The sequence below is a fragment of the Syngnathoides biaculeatus genome, chromosome 14, assembly GCF_019802595.1.
Source record: "Syngnathoides biaculeatus isolate LvHL_M chromosome 14, ASM1980259v1, whole genome shotgun sequence".
In the NCBI taxonomy this organism is placed as follows: domain Eukaryota; kingdom Metazoa; phylum Chordata; class Actinopteri; order Syngnathiformes; family Syngnathidae; genus Syngnathoides; species Syngnathoides biaculeatus.
Genome location: NC_084653.1, coordinates 3,513,210 through 3,531,769, shown reverse-complemented (window position 1 = coordinate 3,531,769; position 18,560 = coordinate 3,513,210). Strand labels below are relative to the sequence as shown.

At 43.5% G+C, this 18,560-nt stretch overlaps 1 protein-coding gene across 4 annotated transcripts in view; it reads right to left on the bottom strand.

Moving 5' to 3' along the window:
• man1a2 (mannosidase, alpha, class 1A, member 2) overlaps positions 1-18,560 on the bottom strand; it is a 153,679-nt gene that overhangs the window by 28,499 nt on the left and 106,620 nt on the right. For all 4 annotated transcript variants that reach the window (XM_061842304.1, XM_061842307.1, XM_061842308.1 and 1 more), the window contains 4 exons: positions 17,849-17,943; positions 17,616-17,739; positions 12,474-12,567; positions 6,096-6,211 (listed from right to left, as the gene is read on the bottom strand). In XM_061842304.1, the coding sequence (XP_061698288.1) occupies positions 6,096-6,211; positions 12,474-12,567; positions 17,616-17,739; positions 17,849-17,943 (429 nt within the window). The remainder of the gene's footprint in view (positions 1-6,095; positions 6,212-12,473; positions 12,568-17,615; positions 17,740-17,848; positions 17,944-18,560) is intronic.

The window sequence follows — 18,560 nt, the reverse complement described above, 5'->3', positions numbered from 1 at the left end:
CTTTTTGGGAAAAACAAATATTGTTTTCTAATGGCGCGTCACTTGGAAATTTCACATGCATCAATTTGATAGGACTGGAAACAAATTGGGAAATTTATCAGCATTGACAAGAACACCATCGTTACTGTGAAGCATGGGGATGGTAGCATCATGCTTTGGGGGTATTTTTCTGCACATGGGACAGGACGACTGCACTGTATTAAGGAGAAGATGACCATTGCCATGTATTGTGAAATTTGGGGGAAAAACCTCTTTCCCTCAGTCAGAGCATTGAAGATGGGTCGTGGCTGGGGGTTTCAACATGACAATGACCCAAAGCACACCGCCAGGATAACCAAGGAATGACTCTGTAAGAAGCATATCAAGGTTCTGGCGTGGCCTCGCCAGTCTCCAGACCTAAACCCAATATAAAATCTTTGGAGCTAGCTCAAACGCTGTGTTTCTCAGGGACAGCCCAGAAACCTGTCTGATCTAGAGTAGATCTGTGTGGAGGGGTGGACCAAAATCCCTCCTGCAGTGTGTGCAAAACTGGTGAAATAACCTTGGTTTTCCAAGATGTTCAAATACTTATTTGCAGCTGTATCAAAAAAAAAAAAAAAAAAAAAAATCATACATTGTGATTTCTGGATTTTTCTTTTTAGATTCTCTCTCTCACAGTGGACATGCACCTACAATGAAAATTTCAGACCCCTCCATGATTTCCAAGTGGCAGAACTTGCAATATAGCAGGGTGTTCAAATACTCAAATACTTTTCTTCACTGTAGCCACTGACATTTTTCATTATTTTTTTTAAAGGTAAGTTTTTGTCTTGCAAAAGTCAGTTTATTTTTAAATTGCAGTATTTATATAGATTTTTTCATGTCTTTAGCAAAGTTATAAAAAAAAAGTGTTCAGGTAAGAGGTGTGTAGACGTGTATTGCGCGGATCAGACTACAAGACAAATTTGCTCTTTCACGATTGCACTGTCAGACTACTACAATAAGATCTTGTATTCTGATACCACTGCATCCCGCTTTCTTTTTTTTAACGATCAGTAAGCTTTTATTTTCACAACTCAAATGCAACCGGATACAGTCGTTACTGTGGGGATGATGCCAACTGTATCACAAGAAAATGCGGAAAAAACATCTTTTGGTTGTTATCAGTGCCCAGGACAGGGGAGGATGTTCATATAAAGCTTGCTTGAGGTATGATCACATACTTTTAATGTAATACGAATTGCAACCCATCAACAAAACGTTACGTAGCTGAGCAAGCTAATGTTAGTGCTGGTGGTTGTGTGTAAATATGCTCCCATTCATTTTTTTTTGGAGCATCAAAGTCAATCAGTCGAACAGAACAGAATTTGTAGAGGGTGAGAGAGACAAAAAAAACACAAAGACAAAGTGCTAATTGTAGAGACTTCCTCACAAACTGTCCACAGTTTGTCAGACTTGGCCCACACCTCCCTTCCTCAATCACCCACAATCCCAGGTCCCCCCAAGGCAGTGTACTGCCCTCTGCTACACTCTCAGTACACATATGACTACATACCAGCCCATCCCAGCAACTCCATTATCAAGTTTACGAATGACACCACCGTGTTAGGGCTCATCTCAGAAGGAGATGAGTCTGCCTATAGAGACGAGATTGGTAAATTGTCAAAGTGGTGTTCTGCAAACAACCTTACACTGAACACCACAAAGACGAAGGAAATCATCCTGAACTTTCGGAAGTGCGAGGTCCACCCAATACCACTGTTCATCAATGGGGAGTGTGTGGAGAGGGTCCACTCCTTCAAATTTCTGGGAGTCTACATCAAGGACAAACTCACTTGGACTGTAAATACCTTTGCGGTGGTGAAAAAGGCCCAGCAGCGACTCCACTTCCTGAGAAGCTAAGCTGCTACAGGCCTTCTACAGAACCACCGTGGAGAGTATCCTCACATACTGCATCACAGTGTGGTATGCTGGATGCACAGCAGCGGACAGGAAACTCTGCAAAGAGTGGTCAACAGTGCCCAGAAGATTACTGGCTGCTCTCTGCCCTCCCTAGAGGACATTGCCAACTCCTGGTATCACGGCAGAGCCACTAATATTGTAATGGACTCTTCACATCCTTCACACACCTGTTTAACATGCTGCCCTCTGGTAGGAAGTACAGGTCCCACAAAACACGGAAAACCAGATTCAAGGACAGAGCTATCAACTCCTTGAACTCAAACCACTGAAATAACAGTACTGTCATGGAATATTTTGCAACGGCACATTTGTGCATTTATTTTTTTATTTTAGCAGTAACTGTGCCTTGATGTTTTATCGTTTTTTTACCCAAGATGTTCTTCGATTTTTATTGTATTTTATTGCACCAAGCACCTCGTGGAGAACCATTCATTTCGTTGTATGCACAGCATATAATTACATTAAAGGCTTTTGATTGATTGATTGAAACAGAATGAGAAATCTAAAGCATTCCATACCTACAACAAAAACAAATATAGATGTTATTTGAGTCTGTAGCACTACACCTTGTGAAGGAAAACAGGACAAGACAGGAGAAGAAGCATACAAGACAAGGGTTGTGAACCTGGCTATACAACTGGGAAGTAGTGGGACTGACTGTGAAATGTAAAAGTCCATATAACGAGAATATAAGAGGGGACCCAAAGAACAAGATAGCGGATACAAGAAGCCGAAGTGAGTTTCCTCTGCAGGGTGTCCGGGTCCTTCTTTAGACATAGGGGGAGAAGCTTGGTCATCTGGGAGGGGCTCAGTTTCGAGCCGCTGCTCCTCCAGAGGAGCCAGATGAGGTGGCTGGGGCATCTGATTCGGATGGCTCTTGAACTCCTCCCTGGTGAGGCATTCCGGGCATGTCCCTCCGGAAAGCGACCCCGGGGACAACCAGGACACACTGGAGAGACTATTTCTCTTGGCTGGTTCAGGAACGAATGCCTTGGGATCCCTCCAGAAGAGCTAGAAAAAGTGGCTGGGGAAAGGGAAGTCTGGGTATCCTTGCTGAAGCTACTTCCCTTGCAACCTGACCCGGAAAAGCAGTAGAAAATGGATGGATGGCTGAATGGATACTCGAGATTTGAGAGAATGTTTTAAGGCTGAAGACTGCCTGAAGAGAATGCCTGGGTTCCAGTAAATTAAGTAGAATGTCATCAGCATCTAGATTGATTTCTCCTCCTGGGGAATATCATCATATTGTCAGCATCACAAACACTTAATGATCTTGCTTAAAACAGAAATAGGCCTTACAATACAGGTAAATTTAACTAAAGGTTCAATTATTCCCCCGGCTTTTCAGCCTTCGACCACATCTTGCTGGGGATTCCATCGACGGGCTTATGATAAAGGAAACCCCCATTTTCTTCTCACCATTTGCCAATTTAATGCTACACTAAAACCGAATGTCATACAAAAGAGTCCGTATATTGTGGAGGGAGTTGAAGTATTTTAACCGAAAAAGCATCAGGAACATTTTTTTTTTTTGGCAGTGACAGGTATTGCACAAATAGGAAACTGGTTGTTATCAATGTAGAATGCAGCTAACAGGGTAAACTATAGTTGCATCACATGCATGGACCATAGGCCACTACTACGTGTCACACAGTGTACCCTGGAGGTAATGACTAAAACAACTACTAACACCACTTGTCAGAAATGGAATAGTGTTCATCCAACAACTAAGGTATTAAATGATAAACAGATATTTTCTACAGTTGTTGCATTGGCTAACTTCTGTGTTATCTTTACAGGGACAGGTGTTTAGGTGGGAAGTTTCAACAAAACATGTCATGTTATCCGTTGGCAAACTGCACCCCTGCTGGCAGCAAATGTAGGATAAAAAGGGGGGAAATGCAGGAATAATTGTGGATTATCATACATCTGCTTCCAATAAAGAAATCTTTGCTCTGCTTTTGATAACGTGGCAGCCACTTAACAGGTTATAGCACAAGAACAAGAACATCTAATCATCAGAACTATTACAACCAGGCGCACCTGTTGTCGGTTAAAGAAATGATGGCCGCACATGTACTCAGCAAACTTCCACACACATGCACACACACACACACACACACCACACACACACCACACACACACACACACACACACACACACACACCACACACACACACACACACACACACACGCACACGCGAACAAACAAGCACACTTTGTTTCCAACTATGCCTTGCTCCCCCGTCTCCTTTTTGTAATATCCATGTAAATAAGGGGCGTTTTGAAACCAAATAGAGGTGCTGAGGAGAGGATAATCAGACAGTGCAGTGGTGAATTGTATGAGACTGTTTCTTTCATCTCTCCTCACGAGCTGTCAAACTTGAACTCGTGTCTTTGCTTCCTTTTTATCCTGTTTAATGAATGTCTAATTGGTAAACCTGACAGTTTGTAACTAAGATTTTTCACATTTACTAGTGTGTTTGGGGTCACTGTCTTCTTGAGACACCCATTTCAATGGCATGTCCTCTTCAACATAAGGCAACATGACGTCTTCAAGTATTTCGACCTAGGCAAACCTGATCCCCGGTATATGATAAATAGGCCCGACACCATAGCAGGAGAAACATGCCCATATCATGATGCTTGAATCACCATGCTTCACTGTGTACTGTGGCTTGAATTCAAAGTGTGGAGGTCATCTCACAAACTGTCTGCAACCCCTGGATCCAAAAAGAACAATTTATTCCCACCAGTCCACCAAATGTTACTTAATTTCTCTTTAGGCCAGATGATGTGTTCTTTTGCAAATTGTAGCCTCTTCTGCACATTTCTTTTTTCAACAGAGGGAATTTTTGGGGGATTCTTGTAAATAGAATAGCTTCACACAGACGTCTTCTCACTGTCACAGTAATTAGAAGTAACTCCAGAGTGTCTTTGATCATCTGAGAATCTACTGCACCTATGGTAACCTGACATGTAGCAATAAAAATATACTGAAAACATGGATTAAATTGGTTAGTTACATTGGAGCACTATTATTTTGATTACTACTGTACATCCAATGGCACAATTCAGATACATACTTGACAAGGACAGCGTCCCGATGCCACCAACGGAGTTTTTAGCAAAACAGTCTGCACAACATAGACTGAAGAAGACCAATACACGTTGCTCATATTTACTCTTGATAATAATGGTGAATGTTAAAAGTAAATAAAGAAATGCTGTTCTTTTAAGATACAATGTCTGAGTACGTGCAAATAGAAGAAAAAATGGCAAAACTGGACCAGATTTTCCTCTTTTTCGAGCGAGAAAGGTCTGGTCTGAAAAATGTTGCAGAACCAAAGTAGAAAGTGAATTTTCACAAGGAAATGTGTGGACTGAATGGATACTGTACTACCTTAAGTGTCACATTCAGGACAATATCTTTGAAAGCAGTTACAATTGTACACAGATGTAAGATCAGAATTGGGATCCGTACTTTTTGGCGGAGAGTGCCAAAGATAGAAAATGGATGAGCTGACACCGGTCCACAAATTGAACCGAGAGCAAGTTCAACAATATTCTCGTACCCATCAAGAGGAATGCATTTCTGTTGTCAGTTGAACAAATTCACATTGACATGGCAAATGAACTTATGTATACCAGAAAGCTGACATACTTAGTTATACCTTTGATTTTTTTCTTTAAATTCAGTCAGTCAAATAGTGCACGATGAGACGGTGTGTAATGTTAAAGTTTCACCTTCGCACAAGATTAAAGATAAAAGCCCTGACAATATAGTGCAAAAAAAACTAGTTCTGTGTTTTAAATACAGGGAGCAAAATAACCTTCACCATAAAACTGTTGGGGAGCATCATTCAGTTGTCAGCATGCACTGCAAAACATAAAGAAAATCTTCATATTTAACAGTTTTATTTTGTGGCGGAAAAAAAAATCTACACTTCATTACAATACACTATAAATCAGTTGGCCCTGACCCTTAATTGTAGATGTCCACCACACTTTGGGAATCTCTCCACTAGACAATGACCCTAATGATGTAACAGTATGAGAGTCAGGATAGCTACATTGTAATACCTTGGATATCTACAATATGCATTAAAGATGAAATCCTCTTCACAGACGTCCTAAAATGGCATGCATCATACCTCAATGGCATCGTCGTACGTCTTGCGTGCTTCTGTGTCCGTTTTGTCTGACATGAGCCATGCCTTAAGAAGGTACTCATAAAAGCTGTCCCCCAGCCCACCAACTGAAGTGTGATCTGAACAAAACAAAGAATATATATAATTTGATTGATAAATGCCCAAATTAGCCTTTCAGCTCTTAATGTCCATCACCCAATCAACGTACCTAGAGAGAGTACAATTCTTCTCAACTACATACATCCTTAAAAAGCCAAAAACCCGTTTAATCACAAAAACATGGTAACTATACAAGGCAAAACCATAAAAAAAAAAAATGCAACAGTGCACTCTTGTATGAATCAAACATAACCACATTATATCGAAGAAAGCAAGAAACTAACACTGGGGTGAGGAGTTAGTTCCTACAATTGCTTGATTTTAAAAGGTGAATGATTTAGTCATTTTGCATTTTCTGTGGTTAGACTTCACAACAGGGGTGCTCAATGTGTCGTTTGATCGCAAGCCTTGGTCGATTGCGGGACCGCGTGCCAATAAAAAAAAAAAAAAAAAAAAAAGCCAATGTTCTCTCTAAATAGTGCGCGTGCGCATTTGTGCTGCGCTGGTGCTATTCTGCATTGTGCGCAAAAAAAAAAAAAATCCAATGCAAATTGAAAGTATAATAAACAGCTATTCAGTTTGTGGCATTTTGCAATTTGATTCAATGAGTGAGGGATGACTGGTTGTTAAATCAAATGGCACAAATCACATACGTACTGTAAAAAATGAAAATAAGGTGCCACCGGTTTCTTTAGGCAGCACACGGAAGTTTTTCAAACAATGACAGCTGCTCCGCCACACTTTTTTCCTGGTTTACCTTACACCCGCCCCCCGATCCTCCCCCGCGCTCTTAAAGACATACACTCATAATTATAAATGTTACAGTGCTTACGCAGCAGTTTTATAATGACAGCGTCCACCACCGCTGCTTTAGTTAGCAACACAGTCTGGGCAACTTAGAGTAAAGACAAGCTAGACATCCTGCTTATGTTTACTTTTGACATTAATGGAGAATTTTAAAAAGAAATGCTGTTGTTTTAAGATGCAATGACTGTTGGAGAATGTGAATAATTGAAGAAAAAGTGGTTGAACTGGACGAGATTTTCTCTTTTCCGACTGGGAAAGGTCTGGTCTCAAGCCAAAGTAGAAAGTGCAGGATGAGATGGTTTGTAATTTTAAAATTTCACCTTGGCACAGCCGGATCCAGGATGAAAGCACAGACAATACAGTAAATAAAAAGGTAATTCTGTACTTTAAATATAGGAGGTAACATAACATTAACCTTAAAACGGTTTGGGAGCATCATCATTATCTCCCTCCCATCCAACCCGTTGTCGGTAGCTTGCAAGAGGCTGGCTACTTGAAAAGTAGATCTTGAGGTAAAAAAGTCTGGGCACCCCTGCTCTACAACCTATACTCTTTCAAAACTAACCTGTTGCGACTACAATCCTGACAGTGCTGGTGATATGGGCATCATAGCTAGCAGAATCAAAAACCTCAGGCACGTCGTGACGTTGTGAAACGGGAGAACCCATCAATTCGAGTTGGTTGGCTTCACTTGAATGGCAAGTATTGTTGTGTCGCTTTGCTCTTATGGTTTAAATCGTGTTGTTTGTCCTCTGTCTCATGTCATTCTGTGTTGTCCCTTTGATGAACTGCCTGATTTCTCGCATGATTGACTCAGCGTATGTTCGTGATGCATGTTTTCACAGTCTTTGATGAGCATTTTCCTGACCACTTCCATCAGTCAGACTGCCAAGATCAGGGGTTGGAAACCCGCGGCTCTTCCATCCTTATGTTGCAGCTCTGCGTGGCTTGGGAAAATAAATGTCTGCTTGAAGTGTAGTCTCAAAAATGTGTATCATGTCTTCTTATAAAGTCAAAGTTTTTAACTTCTTTCTTCAAACCTTGTGATATTTCGGTAAACCCTATTTGCCATTTTCAGAAACGTTTGACAGCACATTTGACATGGCAGCAGGCAGATTTGACAGACGGCATGTGTGGAAAGACCAGTGACACCAAAACTATACAATATCCGAACAAAGTATATTGTTTATTTCTTTATTTAATTGTAGTTGTAAATTGTATAATTATTGTGATATAGAAATACATTATCACTCAAAATATGCAGATGCTGTGTGCGGAGATTCAGGAGCAGGTAAAATAAATATTCAGACAGCTATTTTTCACATATTTATTTTCATTGTTCAGTGAAATAGTGCCCTTTTTTCCCCATTGTATTATACAGGAATGAGAATGACCAATTTGGAAAAACACTGAAAATGTATGTCGACGCTGGGGGGGGGCTTCCTCCTGGATATTTTTTGCTCCTATCGGAACACAGAGTGCACAGCACTTTGCCGGGAATGTCCACTTTTTGTATGTGTTCGGTTAGACATGTTGATGCCCTTTTCGGTCCTATCTGCACGGTTAGACTTTTTTCAAGCCATGCCCGTCTGAAACAGTTTTTGATTCCAGCATCCTTGTCAAGTGCCCTCACTTGATCTTCATCCTTTTTTTCTAACACTTTCGCCATCGTAAAACTTTGAACACACCGTCGCTCAGTTCGAGTTAAGTCCCAGGCGCCATTACTTGGCTAACTAACAAGTTACACTGCGATTTCTGAGAACCGAGAACACATGTACATGGCAATGGTGAAACTCGATTAACCACGAACACGATTCGATCGTTATACTGTATAACTCTGTTGTCCAATCGAGTAATCTGCCGCAAATAAGTTTTAATGTTTATGTCGCAAAATGCAAATATTTACACTACCGAGCAAGTTAGAATGGCATATGATAGTCGTGCTTGTGCTAGCACTAAGCTGAACTTGGAGCTCGGAGCCCACCACAAAGAGGAAGGCGCACGATACCCTACCCCTGAAATTTTCTCAACGGATTTGTGCTTATCTCGAGAATGGTCATTTTGGTCTGAAAAAGTCGGAAATCCGCCGATTGGCGGAAAATTCTCATCCCTGATTATAATACCCTTGGCAACGGGCAATGAGGAACAGGAGTCACCGCTGGGTTTCTGAGTTGCTTATTTTAATGAAGACTGCAGCAGCCCACCGAACTCTCCAACAACAAGAAGCTGCTTGGTTATACTCACTCTTTTCCTGGTCTACCTTACTGCCCCCCTGCGCTCTTAATCGGAATCAGAATCAGCTTTATTGACCAAGTGTGTAAAAACACACAAGGAATTTTTCTTCGGCATTCGGTGTTGCTCTCGTACGACATTCAGAATAAAAAACACCAAAGTAGCAAGAACAAAGAACAAGAGACGATTCCGTTTATAGGAACTATTCCTGATAAGAGTCACAGATGTGCAAGATGTAAAGTCAGGTAGGAGTTAAGAGTGTGCCTACATAATTACAGCTCTTCCAGTATTTTGAAATTCATGTCAAGACTCTGCTTCATTTGAAAGAAACCAACTCTGTGATTTTTCAGTAAAAGTTAAAAATGTATTTGTGTTTAATGAACAAAATTTAATTTTCTGAAACATGGATAACTGCATGGATTTCAGAAGCAACATAGTATGATCTAACTAAACTGTTTATTTTAAACATTTTGTGCATAGTGCAGTTTATCTACTGCATTACACATCATTAGCCAAGACTTCAAAAGAAGCATCTGACTCATCTCCAATCTGAAGAATATCCATCATAGCTACCTTTGGTGCATTACTGTCAAACTCATCATTGATGAATTGGTTCATTTCTGGTGCCTTCTGCATTCATGAACAGCGATCCAATCTTGCTCCCACAGCATGTCATCCTATGTGCCATCCATGGCGTTTGTGAGGAAACATTTTTTGAATCCCAAGAGTCTTGATTTCCTTTACTTCCCATTATTGTCAGCGCTCGGAGGGGAAGGTCCAGTGCTAATAGCGCAGCCTCTTGCCCCCGTTCGGCTACAATCTGTAGTTGTTATAACCAGAAGAACTAGGGCGGACCCAAATGCACGACTCAGTAGACAGGAAGGCAGTTAAAGGAAGATCTTTATTCGTTCCAATGTCGGATGCCAGAGAGTCAGTCAGAGCGAGCAGTAGTATCAGGAGTGTCAGGCTTACGGGGTTGGTCGGAGGAAAGGCGGAGGTCGGTACACATGGGGTTCAGGATCAGGAATGCGGAAGTGCGGGAGCGAGTCATGGATGGCAACGATCTGGAAAAGCCAGACTGTCCGCTGGGTCCTATATATACTTGGGTTCATTATATCTGATGAGGCCCAGGTGTGCGCCTCCTACTCAACGCAGGTGTGCAGGGGACCTGCACAGCCAGGGCTGCAACGGTGGGACCATGACAGTCTGGCGTAGATTTGTAGGAGCTGCCCATGCGTATTAGTGTCTTTCGGGCTATTTCCCATGTCCGCTTGCAGCGTCTCACCACTGCCAATGATGGCACCGCGGAGTCAATGGCCAGATATGGAAAGAGAGAGGGAGGGTAACCATGAACAATGTGGAATGGAGCCATACCTGTGACGGTGGAAGGCAGAGGGTTGTGGGCATACTCTACCCAACCAAGGTGCTGGCTCCAAGTCCTGTGATCATGCGATGCCAGACAGTGTAGACGGGTCTCCAGGTCCTGATTTATTTATTTATTTGGAAAACCGATCGATGACTGAGAGTACCACTGTGTTTCCCTGGGAGCAGAGGCAATTGGTAGTGGCCGTAGCTCACCCATAGGTTGCAGGCGAGAGGTCTTATTGGGCATACAGAACGGGCAAACGTTGACATACTCCCTCACGTCCTTTCCCAGGTTTGGCCACCAAAACCGTTGTTCCACTACTGAGCGGGTCTTCACCATGCCAGGATGGCAGATGGTCTTGTTTGTGTGGGCCCAATCAATGACGTCTCATCGTAGCGAAGGAACCACAAACAGACGGCCGGGAGGACATTCGGGTGGCCCCCGAGAGTTCCTCAAAGCCTCCTTTACCCGTGTCTCGATCTACCAGGTGAACGCCGACACGAAGCAGGCCTCCGGAAGTATTGGAAAACTCACGGGCTCTGTTCGCTCCCCTTCATGGATCCGAGATAGTGCGTCTGGTTTGCTTTTCTTTGAGCCTGTACGAAAGGACAGAGTGAACCGAAAGAGAGTGAAAAAGAGTGCCCACCTGCCCTGGCGAGCATTCAGTCTCTTGGCGGTCCTCAGGTACTCCAAGTTCTTATAGTCCGTAAGAACTAGAAATGGCACTTGTGATCCCTCCAGCCAGTGTCTCCAATACTCCACCGCCGTTTTAACCGCGAGGAATTCGCGATCACCCACATCATAATCCCGCTCTGCCGGAGTCAGTCTTTTAGACAGGAAGGCGCACGGGTGAATTCTTCCATCTTTTGCACACCTATGTGAGAGTACTGCTCCCATTCCTGAGTCCGATGCATCCACCTCTACCACAAATTGCCTCTCTGGATCTGGCATGATGAGGATAGGAGCTGCGGTGAAACTCGACCTAAGTCTATCGAAGGCCCCCTGGCAGGTCCCATCCCACTCAAATGAGTTGCGGGGTGAAGTGAGGGCGTGCAAGGGGCGGACGCACCCTGCTCTCCTTCGAGTAGCACGTCCACTTGTTCCTGGATAGCTAGCCTATGGTCGATCTTGAGAGCTCGGGCGATGAGTGAATCCAGGGAGGTAGGCAGGTCCACGGCAATGAGGTGGCTGCAGATTTGCGGTGAGAGCCCTTGGAACAAGGCGTCGAGAAGCGCATCCTCATTCTATCGACTTTCGGCTGCTCTGTTGCGAAACTTGCTAGCGTAATCGGCCACGAAACGCTCTCCCTGTTGTAACGTGATCAACGTCGCTGCTGCTTCGCGTTCTGCCGAGGCATACTGGAATACCTGCATCATCGCGCATACAAAGGACGTCCAGGATGTTCCGGAGTTGCGACTCCACTCTGCCGTGGCCCACGCCTCTGCTCTTCCCGTCATGTGGGATATGACGAAGGCAATTCGTGAGCGGTCCGTCGGGAAGGCGGAGGCCTGTAGCTCGAAGTGAAAATCACACTGGGTGAGAAAGGGTTTGACATTCCCTGAGTTGCCGGAAAATCGTTTGGGGCGGGAGAGAGGTGTGGCTCCGAAACGCTGAAACTGACTGGCGGGGTAGTCGGAGCGACCTGGACTGAGGTTGGAACCGTGGCGGCCGCCGTCGGCATGGCGTTCGCGGCGCTAGCCTGGGAAGCTAACCATGGCTCTAATCGGGCACAGATCTCGTGAAGTCTCTGGTTAGTCACCTGAAGAGCAGTCTCCTGCTTGGCCAGGCTTAACCACTCAGCCGAAAAAAAATACATGTTTTTTTTTCTTTTTTTTTTTTCATAAAATCAGAACATATAATATATTAAGTCGACTCACGTTGGCCCCAGCGACCAGTACGAGGATTCAGGTAGTTTGGATAGAGCCCATTTGGTCGATCCATTTTGGCTAGTAGCTTTCGGATGTGCATTACCTGTAAAAAATAACAACACAAAAACTATAAACAAAAAACAAGGATACTTCACATTAATTTTTTTTCAAAGCAGCTCTTTATTTAACATAGATTGTAATTAATTTACTTTTTATGTATGAGAACTTTATTGGAAATATATATTTTATAAACAGATGCTGTTAGGTATAAAGCAATGGATTGTTTGCAACAAAACTGTCTTAAAAATGCACATTTTTAATTTAATTTTCAAACATGAATGGCAAGAAAAAGACAGATAATCCCTCATTTAACTGACTTCATACATCAACTCACTGAAAATGTACAAAATTACACTTCTCATAATTAGTATGGATTTCATAAACAATTTTCCCCTGAATAACCTAAATAGAAAAGAAAATATATCAATATCAATTTGCCTTTATGTACAGTTTACCAATTGTGAAAGCAGGGAACAGGCGGAGGAACAGTTAGAAAAATGGAGATACGCACTGGAAAGGAGAGGAATGAAGATTAGCCATAGTAAAACAGAATATATGTGCGTGAAGGGTGGAGGAGGAAGAGGGAAGCTTCAGGGAGAAGAGATAGCGAAGTTGGACGACTTCAAACACTTGGGGTCAACAATACAGAGCACTGGAGAATGCAATAAGGAAGTGAAGAAACGGATCCAAGTAGGGTGGAACAGTTGGCGGAAGGTGTCTGGTGTTCTATGCGACAGAAGAGTCTCCGCCAGGATGAAGGGCAAAGTTTATAAAACAGCGGTGAGGCTGGACATGATGTACGGATTCGAGAGGGTGGCCCTGAAGAAACGACAGGAAGCAGAACTTGAGGTAGCAGAAAGGAAGATGTTGTGTTTCTCGCTTGGTCTGAAAAGGTTGGATAGGATTAGAAATGAGCTCATTAGAGGGATAGCCAAAGTTGGATGCTTTGGAGACAAGGTGAGAGAGAGCAGACTTCGATGGTTTGGACATGTTCAGAGGCGAGAGTGAGTATGTTGGTAGAAGGGTGCTGAGGATGGAACTGCCAGGCAAAAGAGCGAGAGGAAGACCAAAGAAAAGGTTGATGGATGTTGTGAGGGAGGACATGAGGACAGTGGGCATTAGAGAGGAGGATGCACGAAATAGGCTTAAATGGACAAAAGATGACACACTGTGGCGACCCCTCATGGGACAAGCCAAAAGAAAAGAATTGGCGATGAACCACCCAATACAATGAAAATCTTAATTTACTGACAGGTTGACACCAGTGAAAGGTAAAAACAATAAAACAGTCTGCATTAAAGGGGAATTCCGGTGGTTTGGATTAACAATGTATCAAATAGGTCATGTCATATGTACTGTATCTTGAAAATGTGAGGTTGATTAATCCTCCCATTTAATGGTGTCTTGAGAAGATTTTTATCGGCAATTCCGAATTTTCACGGGCGCCGCCATTTTGGCGAGTCACATGACCTATGTGCACGTATGTGACGTATTACATGCGGCAACAAAGGCTCACTTATGTTGGGAAACAATTATGGCCAGTGTGGATTTCTATGATTTATCCTCATCTGATGAAGAATGCAGCCCTATGGGGGCACAAACCAGTGCAATCTGTAGGCCGGTCCCAAGCCCGGATAAATGCAGAGGGTTGCGTCAGGAAGGGCATCCGGCGTAAAAACTGTGCCAAACAAATATGAGCGTTCATCTAAAGAATCCCATACCGGATCGGTCGTGGCCCGGGTTAACAACGCCCGCCCCCGGCACTGCTAACCTGCAGGGCGTCGGTGGAAATTCAGCTACTGTGGGTCGAAGACAAAGAAGAGGAGGAAACCGGATCCAGCGTCAGAAGAAAAAGAGGAATGCACAGAGCCTACAACTGAGTGTAGGGACTTTGAATGTTGGGACTATGACAGGAAAAGCTCAGGAGTTGGTTGACAAGATGATTAGGAGAAAGGTTGATATTCTGTGCATCCAAGAGAGCAGGTGGAAAGGTAGTAAGGCTAGAAGTTTGGGAGCAGGGTTTAAATTATTCTACCACGGAGTAGATGGGAAGAGAAATGGAGTAGGGGTTATTTTAAAGGAAGAGCTGGCTAAGAATGTCTTGGAGGTGAAAAGAGTATCAGATCGAGTGATGAGACTAAAATTTGAAATTGAGGGTGTTATGTATAATGTGGTTAGCGGCTATGCACCACAGGTAGGATGTGACCTAGAGTTGAAAGAGAAATTCTGGAAGGAACTAGATGAAGTAGTTCTGAGCATCCCAGACAGCGAGAGAGTTGTGATTGGTGCAGATTGTAATGGACATATTGGTAAAGGAAACAGGGGCGATGAAGAAGTGATGGGTAAGTACGGCATCCAGGAAAGGAACTTTGAAGGGCAGATGGTGGTGGACTTTGCAAAAAGGATGGAGATGGCTGTAGTGAACACTTATTTCCAGAAGAGGGAGGAACATATAGTGACCTACAAGAGCGGAGGTAGAACCACGCAGGTAGATTATATTTTGTGCAAACGATGTAATCTGAAGGAGGTTACTGACTGTAAAGTAGTGGTAGGGGAGAGTGTAGCTCGACAGCATAGGATGGTAGTATGTAGGATGATTCTGGTGGTGGGTAGGAAGATTAAGAAGACCAAGGTAGAGCAGAGAACCAGGTGGTGGAAGCTGAGAAAGGGAATGTGTTGTGCGGCCTTCCGGAAAGAGGTGAGACAGGCTCTCGATGGACAACCGAAGCTCCCGGAAGACTGGACGACGACAGCCAAGGTGATCAGAGAGACAGGCAGGAGAGTACTTGGTGTGTCATCTGGTAGGAAAGGGGAGAAGGAGACTTGGTGGTGGAACCCCATAATACAGGGAGTCATACAAGGAAAGAGATTAGCGAAGAAGAAGTGGGATACTGAGAGGACTGAGGAGAGGCGAAAGGAGTACATCGAGATGCGACGTAGGGCAAAGGTAGAGGTGGCAAAGGCTAAACAAGAGGCATATGAAGACATGTACACCAGGTTGGACACGAAAGAAGGAGAAAAGGATCTCTACAGGTTGGCCAGACAGAGGGATAGAGATGGGAAGGATGTGCAGAAGGTTAGGGTGATTAAGGATAGCGATGGAAATGTGTTGACTGGTGCCGATAGTGTGCTAAATAGATGGAAAGAATACTTTGAGAAGTTGATGAATGAAGAAAATGAGAGAGAAGGAAGAGTTGAAGAGGCAAGAGTGAAGGACCAGGAAGTGGAAATGATTACTAAGGGGGAAGTCAGAAAGGATTACAAAGGATGAAAAATGGGAAGGCAGTTGGTCCTGATGACATACCGGTAGAGGTATGGAAGCAATTTGGAGAGATGGCTGTGGAGTTTTTGACCAACTTATTCAACAGAATACTAGCGGGCGAAAAGATGCCTGAAGAATGGAGGAAAAGTGTTCTAGTTCCCATTTTTAAGAACAAAGGGGATGTTCAGAGCTGTGGGAACTATAGAGGAATAAAGTTGATGAGCCACACAATGAAGTTATGGGAAAGAGTAGTGGAGGCTAGACTCAGGACAGAAGTAAGTATCTGCGAGCAACAGTATGGTTTCATGCCTAGAAAGAGTACCACAGATGCATTATTTGCCTTGAGGATGCTCGTGGAAAAGTACAGAGAAGGTCAGAAGGAGCTACATTGTGTCTTTGTGGATCTAGAGAAAGCCTATGACAGAGTACCAAGAGAGGAACTGTGGTACTGCATGCGTAAGTCTGGTGTGGCAGAGAAGTATGTTAAAATAGTACAGGACATGTATGATGGCAGCAGAACAATGGTGAGGTGTGCCTTAGGTGTGACAGAGGAATTTAAGGTGGAGGTGGGACTGCATCAGGGATCAGCTCTGAGCCCCTTCCTGTTTGCAGTGGTAATGGATAGGCTGACAGATGAGGTTAGACTGGAATCCCCTTGGACCATGATGTTCGCAGATGATATTGTCATATGCAGTGAAAGCAGGGAGCATGCAGAGGAACAATTGGAAAGATGGAGACATGCACTGGAAAGTAGAGGAATGAAGATTAGCCGAAGTAAAACAGAATATATGTGCGTGAATGAGAAAAGTAGAGGGGGAAGAGTGAGGCTACAGGGAGAAGAGATAGCGAGGGTGGACGACTTCAAATACTTGGGGTCAACAATACAGAGCAATGGAGAGTGTGGTCAGGAAGTGAAGAAACGGGTCCAAGCAGGTTGGAACAGCTGGCGAAAGGTGTCTGGTGTGTTATGTGACAGAAGAGTGTCTGCTAGGATGAAGGGCAAAGTTTACAAAACAGTGGTGAGGCCGGCCATGATGTACGGATTAGAGACGGTGGCACTGAAGAAACAACAGGAAGCTGAACTGGAGGTGGCAGAAATGAAGATGTTGAGGTTTTCGCTCGGAGTGACCAAGTTGGATAGGATTAGAAATGAGCTCATTCGAGGGACAGCCAAAGCTGGATGTTTTGGAGACAAGATTCGAGAGAGCAGACTTCGATGGTTTGGACATGTTCAGAGGCGAGAGAGTGAGTATATTGGTAGAAGGATGCTGAGGATGGAGCTCCCAGGCAAAAGAGCGAGAGGAAGACCAAAGAGAAGGTTTATGGATGTGGTGAGGGAAGACATGAGGGCAGTTGGGGTTTAGAGAGGAAGATGCAGGAGATAGGCTAAGATGGCAAAAGATGACACGCTGTGGCGACCCCTAACGGGACAAGCCGAAAGGAAAAGAAGAAGATCCTCATCTGATGAAGAAATAGCAGTATTGGTTGATCGGGACGACGGAGGAAAACGTTCATCCAAATTTGAACCTGTGGCTGTTAATAATGTTGAATATTCGGACGGCAATGACGCGAGTCTGACAATTTGGAGGCCGACGTGTGGGACACACCATTCATTGATCCTATCAACTTTGGAACGCAAACAAAATCTTATGGTGGTCGAACTTTCACAAGGGGCACTGTCTCATCTGACATTAAATATGGATTAAAATCAAAGTTTTATTTTCCAACTTCTGATGCATTCAACAGAGGTCCACTCAGTGCACTTGGTTGGTATTAATTTTCGCTGCAGACATGTTGTAGTAATAGAGTTATGCAAATCTAAGCGTTACCTTTTGGTAGTAAACCGGGTTTCCTGTCAGGTATGTGAGGTGAACAAATTCCATGTGCAGCGTTCCGAATTCTGCTAGGATGCTGCTGCCAGCTGATGCCCAACCCCAATTACGACCAACACCACTGTGGGAGGAAATGTCGACACTCTTAACACGTTGACTTCACCTGCCGAATCAAGTGGCATTCTGTGTCGTGGAGGGATTGTAAGTGACACAAATAAGATATCACTCACCTCTTCAGATTGACCATGGCCCATGGGATCCCTGTTGGGGTATTGAAGGCAGGGAGGAGCTTCTCTGCAAGCTGTAAAGCCTTTAACTTGAACATCTGAAGGTGAAAAGTGGATGAAAACATCATGAAGGTGAATTTTAACCATCATCATGCTCAGGTTTTCAACAGGTCTTATTCTACAATGTCTCATTTAAACATATTTTTAACATTTGACCTATGAGCCAGCTTTATATGATTTTCAAACACCTTATAGCTGATGTTTTACAAATACGAACATGTTCAAAAATGATTAATACATTTGAAAAGGGGAAATGGGAAAATAACAAATTGTTGCATGGTCAAACCTTGGCTGTCATTAAACGATTTGTAACTGCACAGGCACCTGAATTATCATTGGGTAGCAGGAGGCCTGGTACACACACATATTTGTCCACTTTGTAAACACTTTGAAAAAAAATTTTTTACAGATCACAATTAAACACAAACACACAAACAAAAAAATCAGTTTCGTTTTTCGTGTGTGGTTTATTCCGAGAATCTCAACACAGCTGGCCACACAAAGATTCTATTGTGCTGCCTATCTCAAGGTCTTGTGTGATCATACATGCTCTCTCACAATGGAAGACGAAACACTTCTGCATATGCACCAATGTTACCCGAGTGTTCCCAAAAGTTGCCGGAGCTCAGAGGCTGTAAAATGGTGGATATTCTCA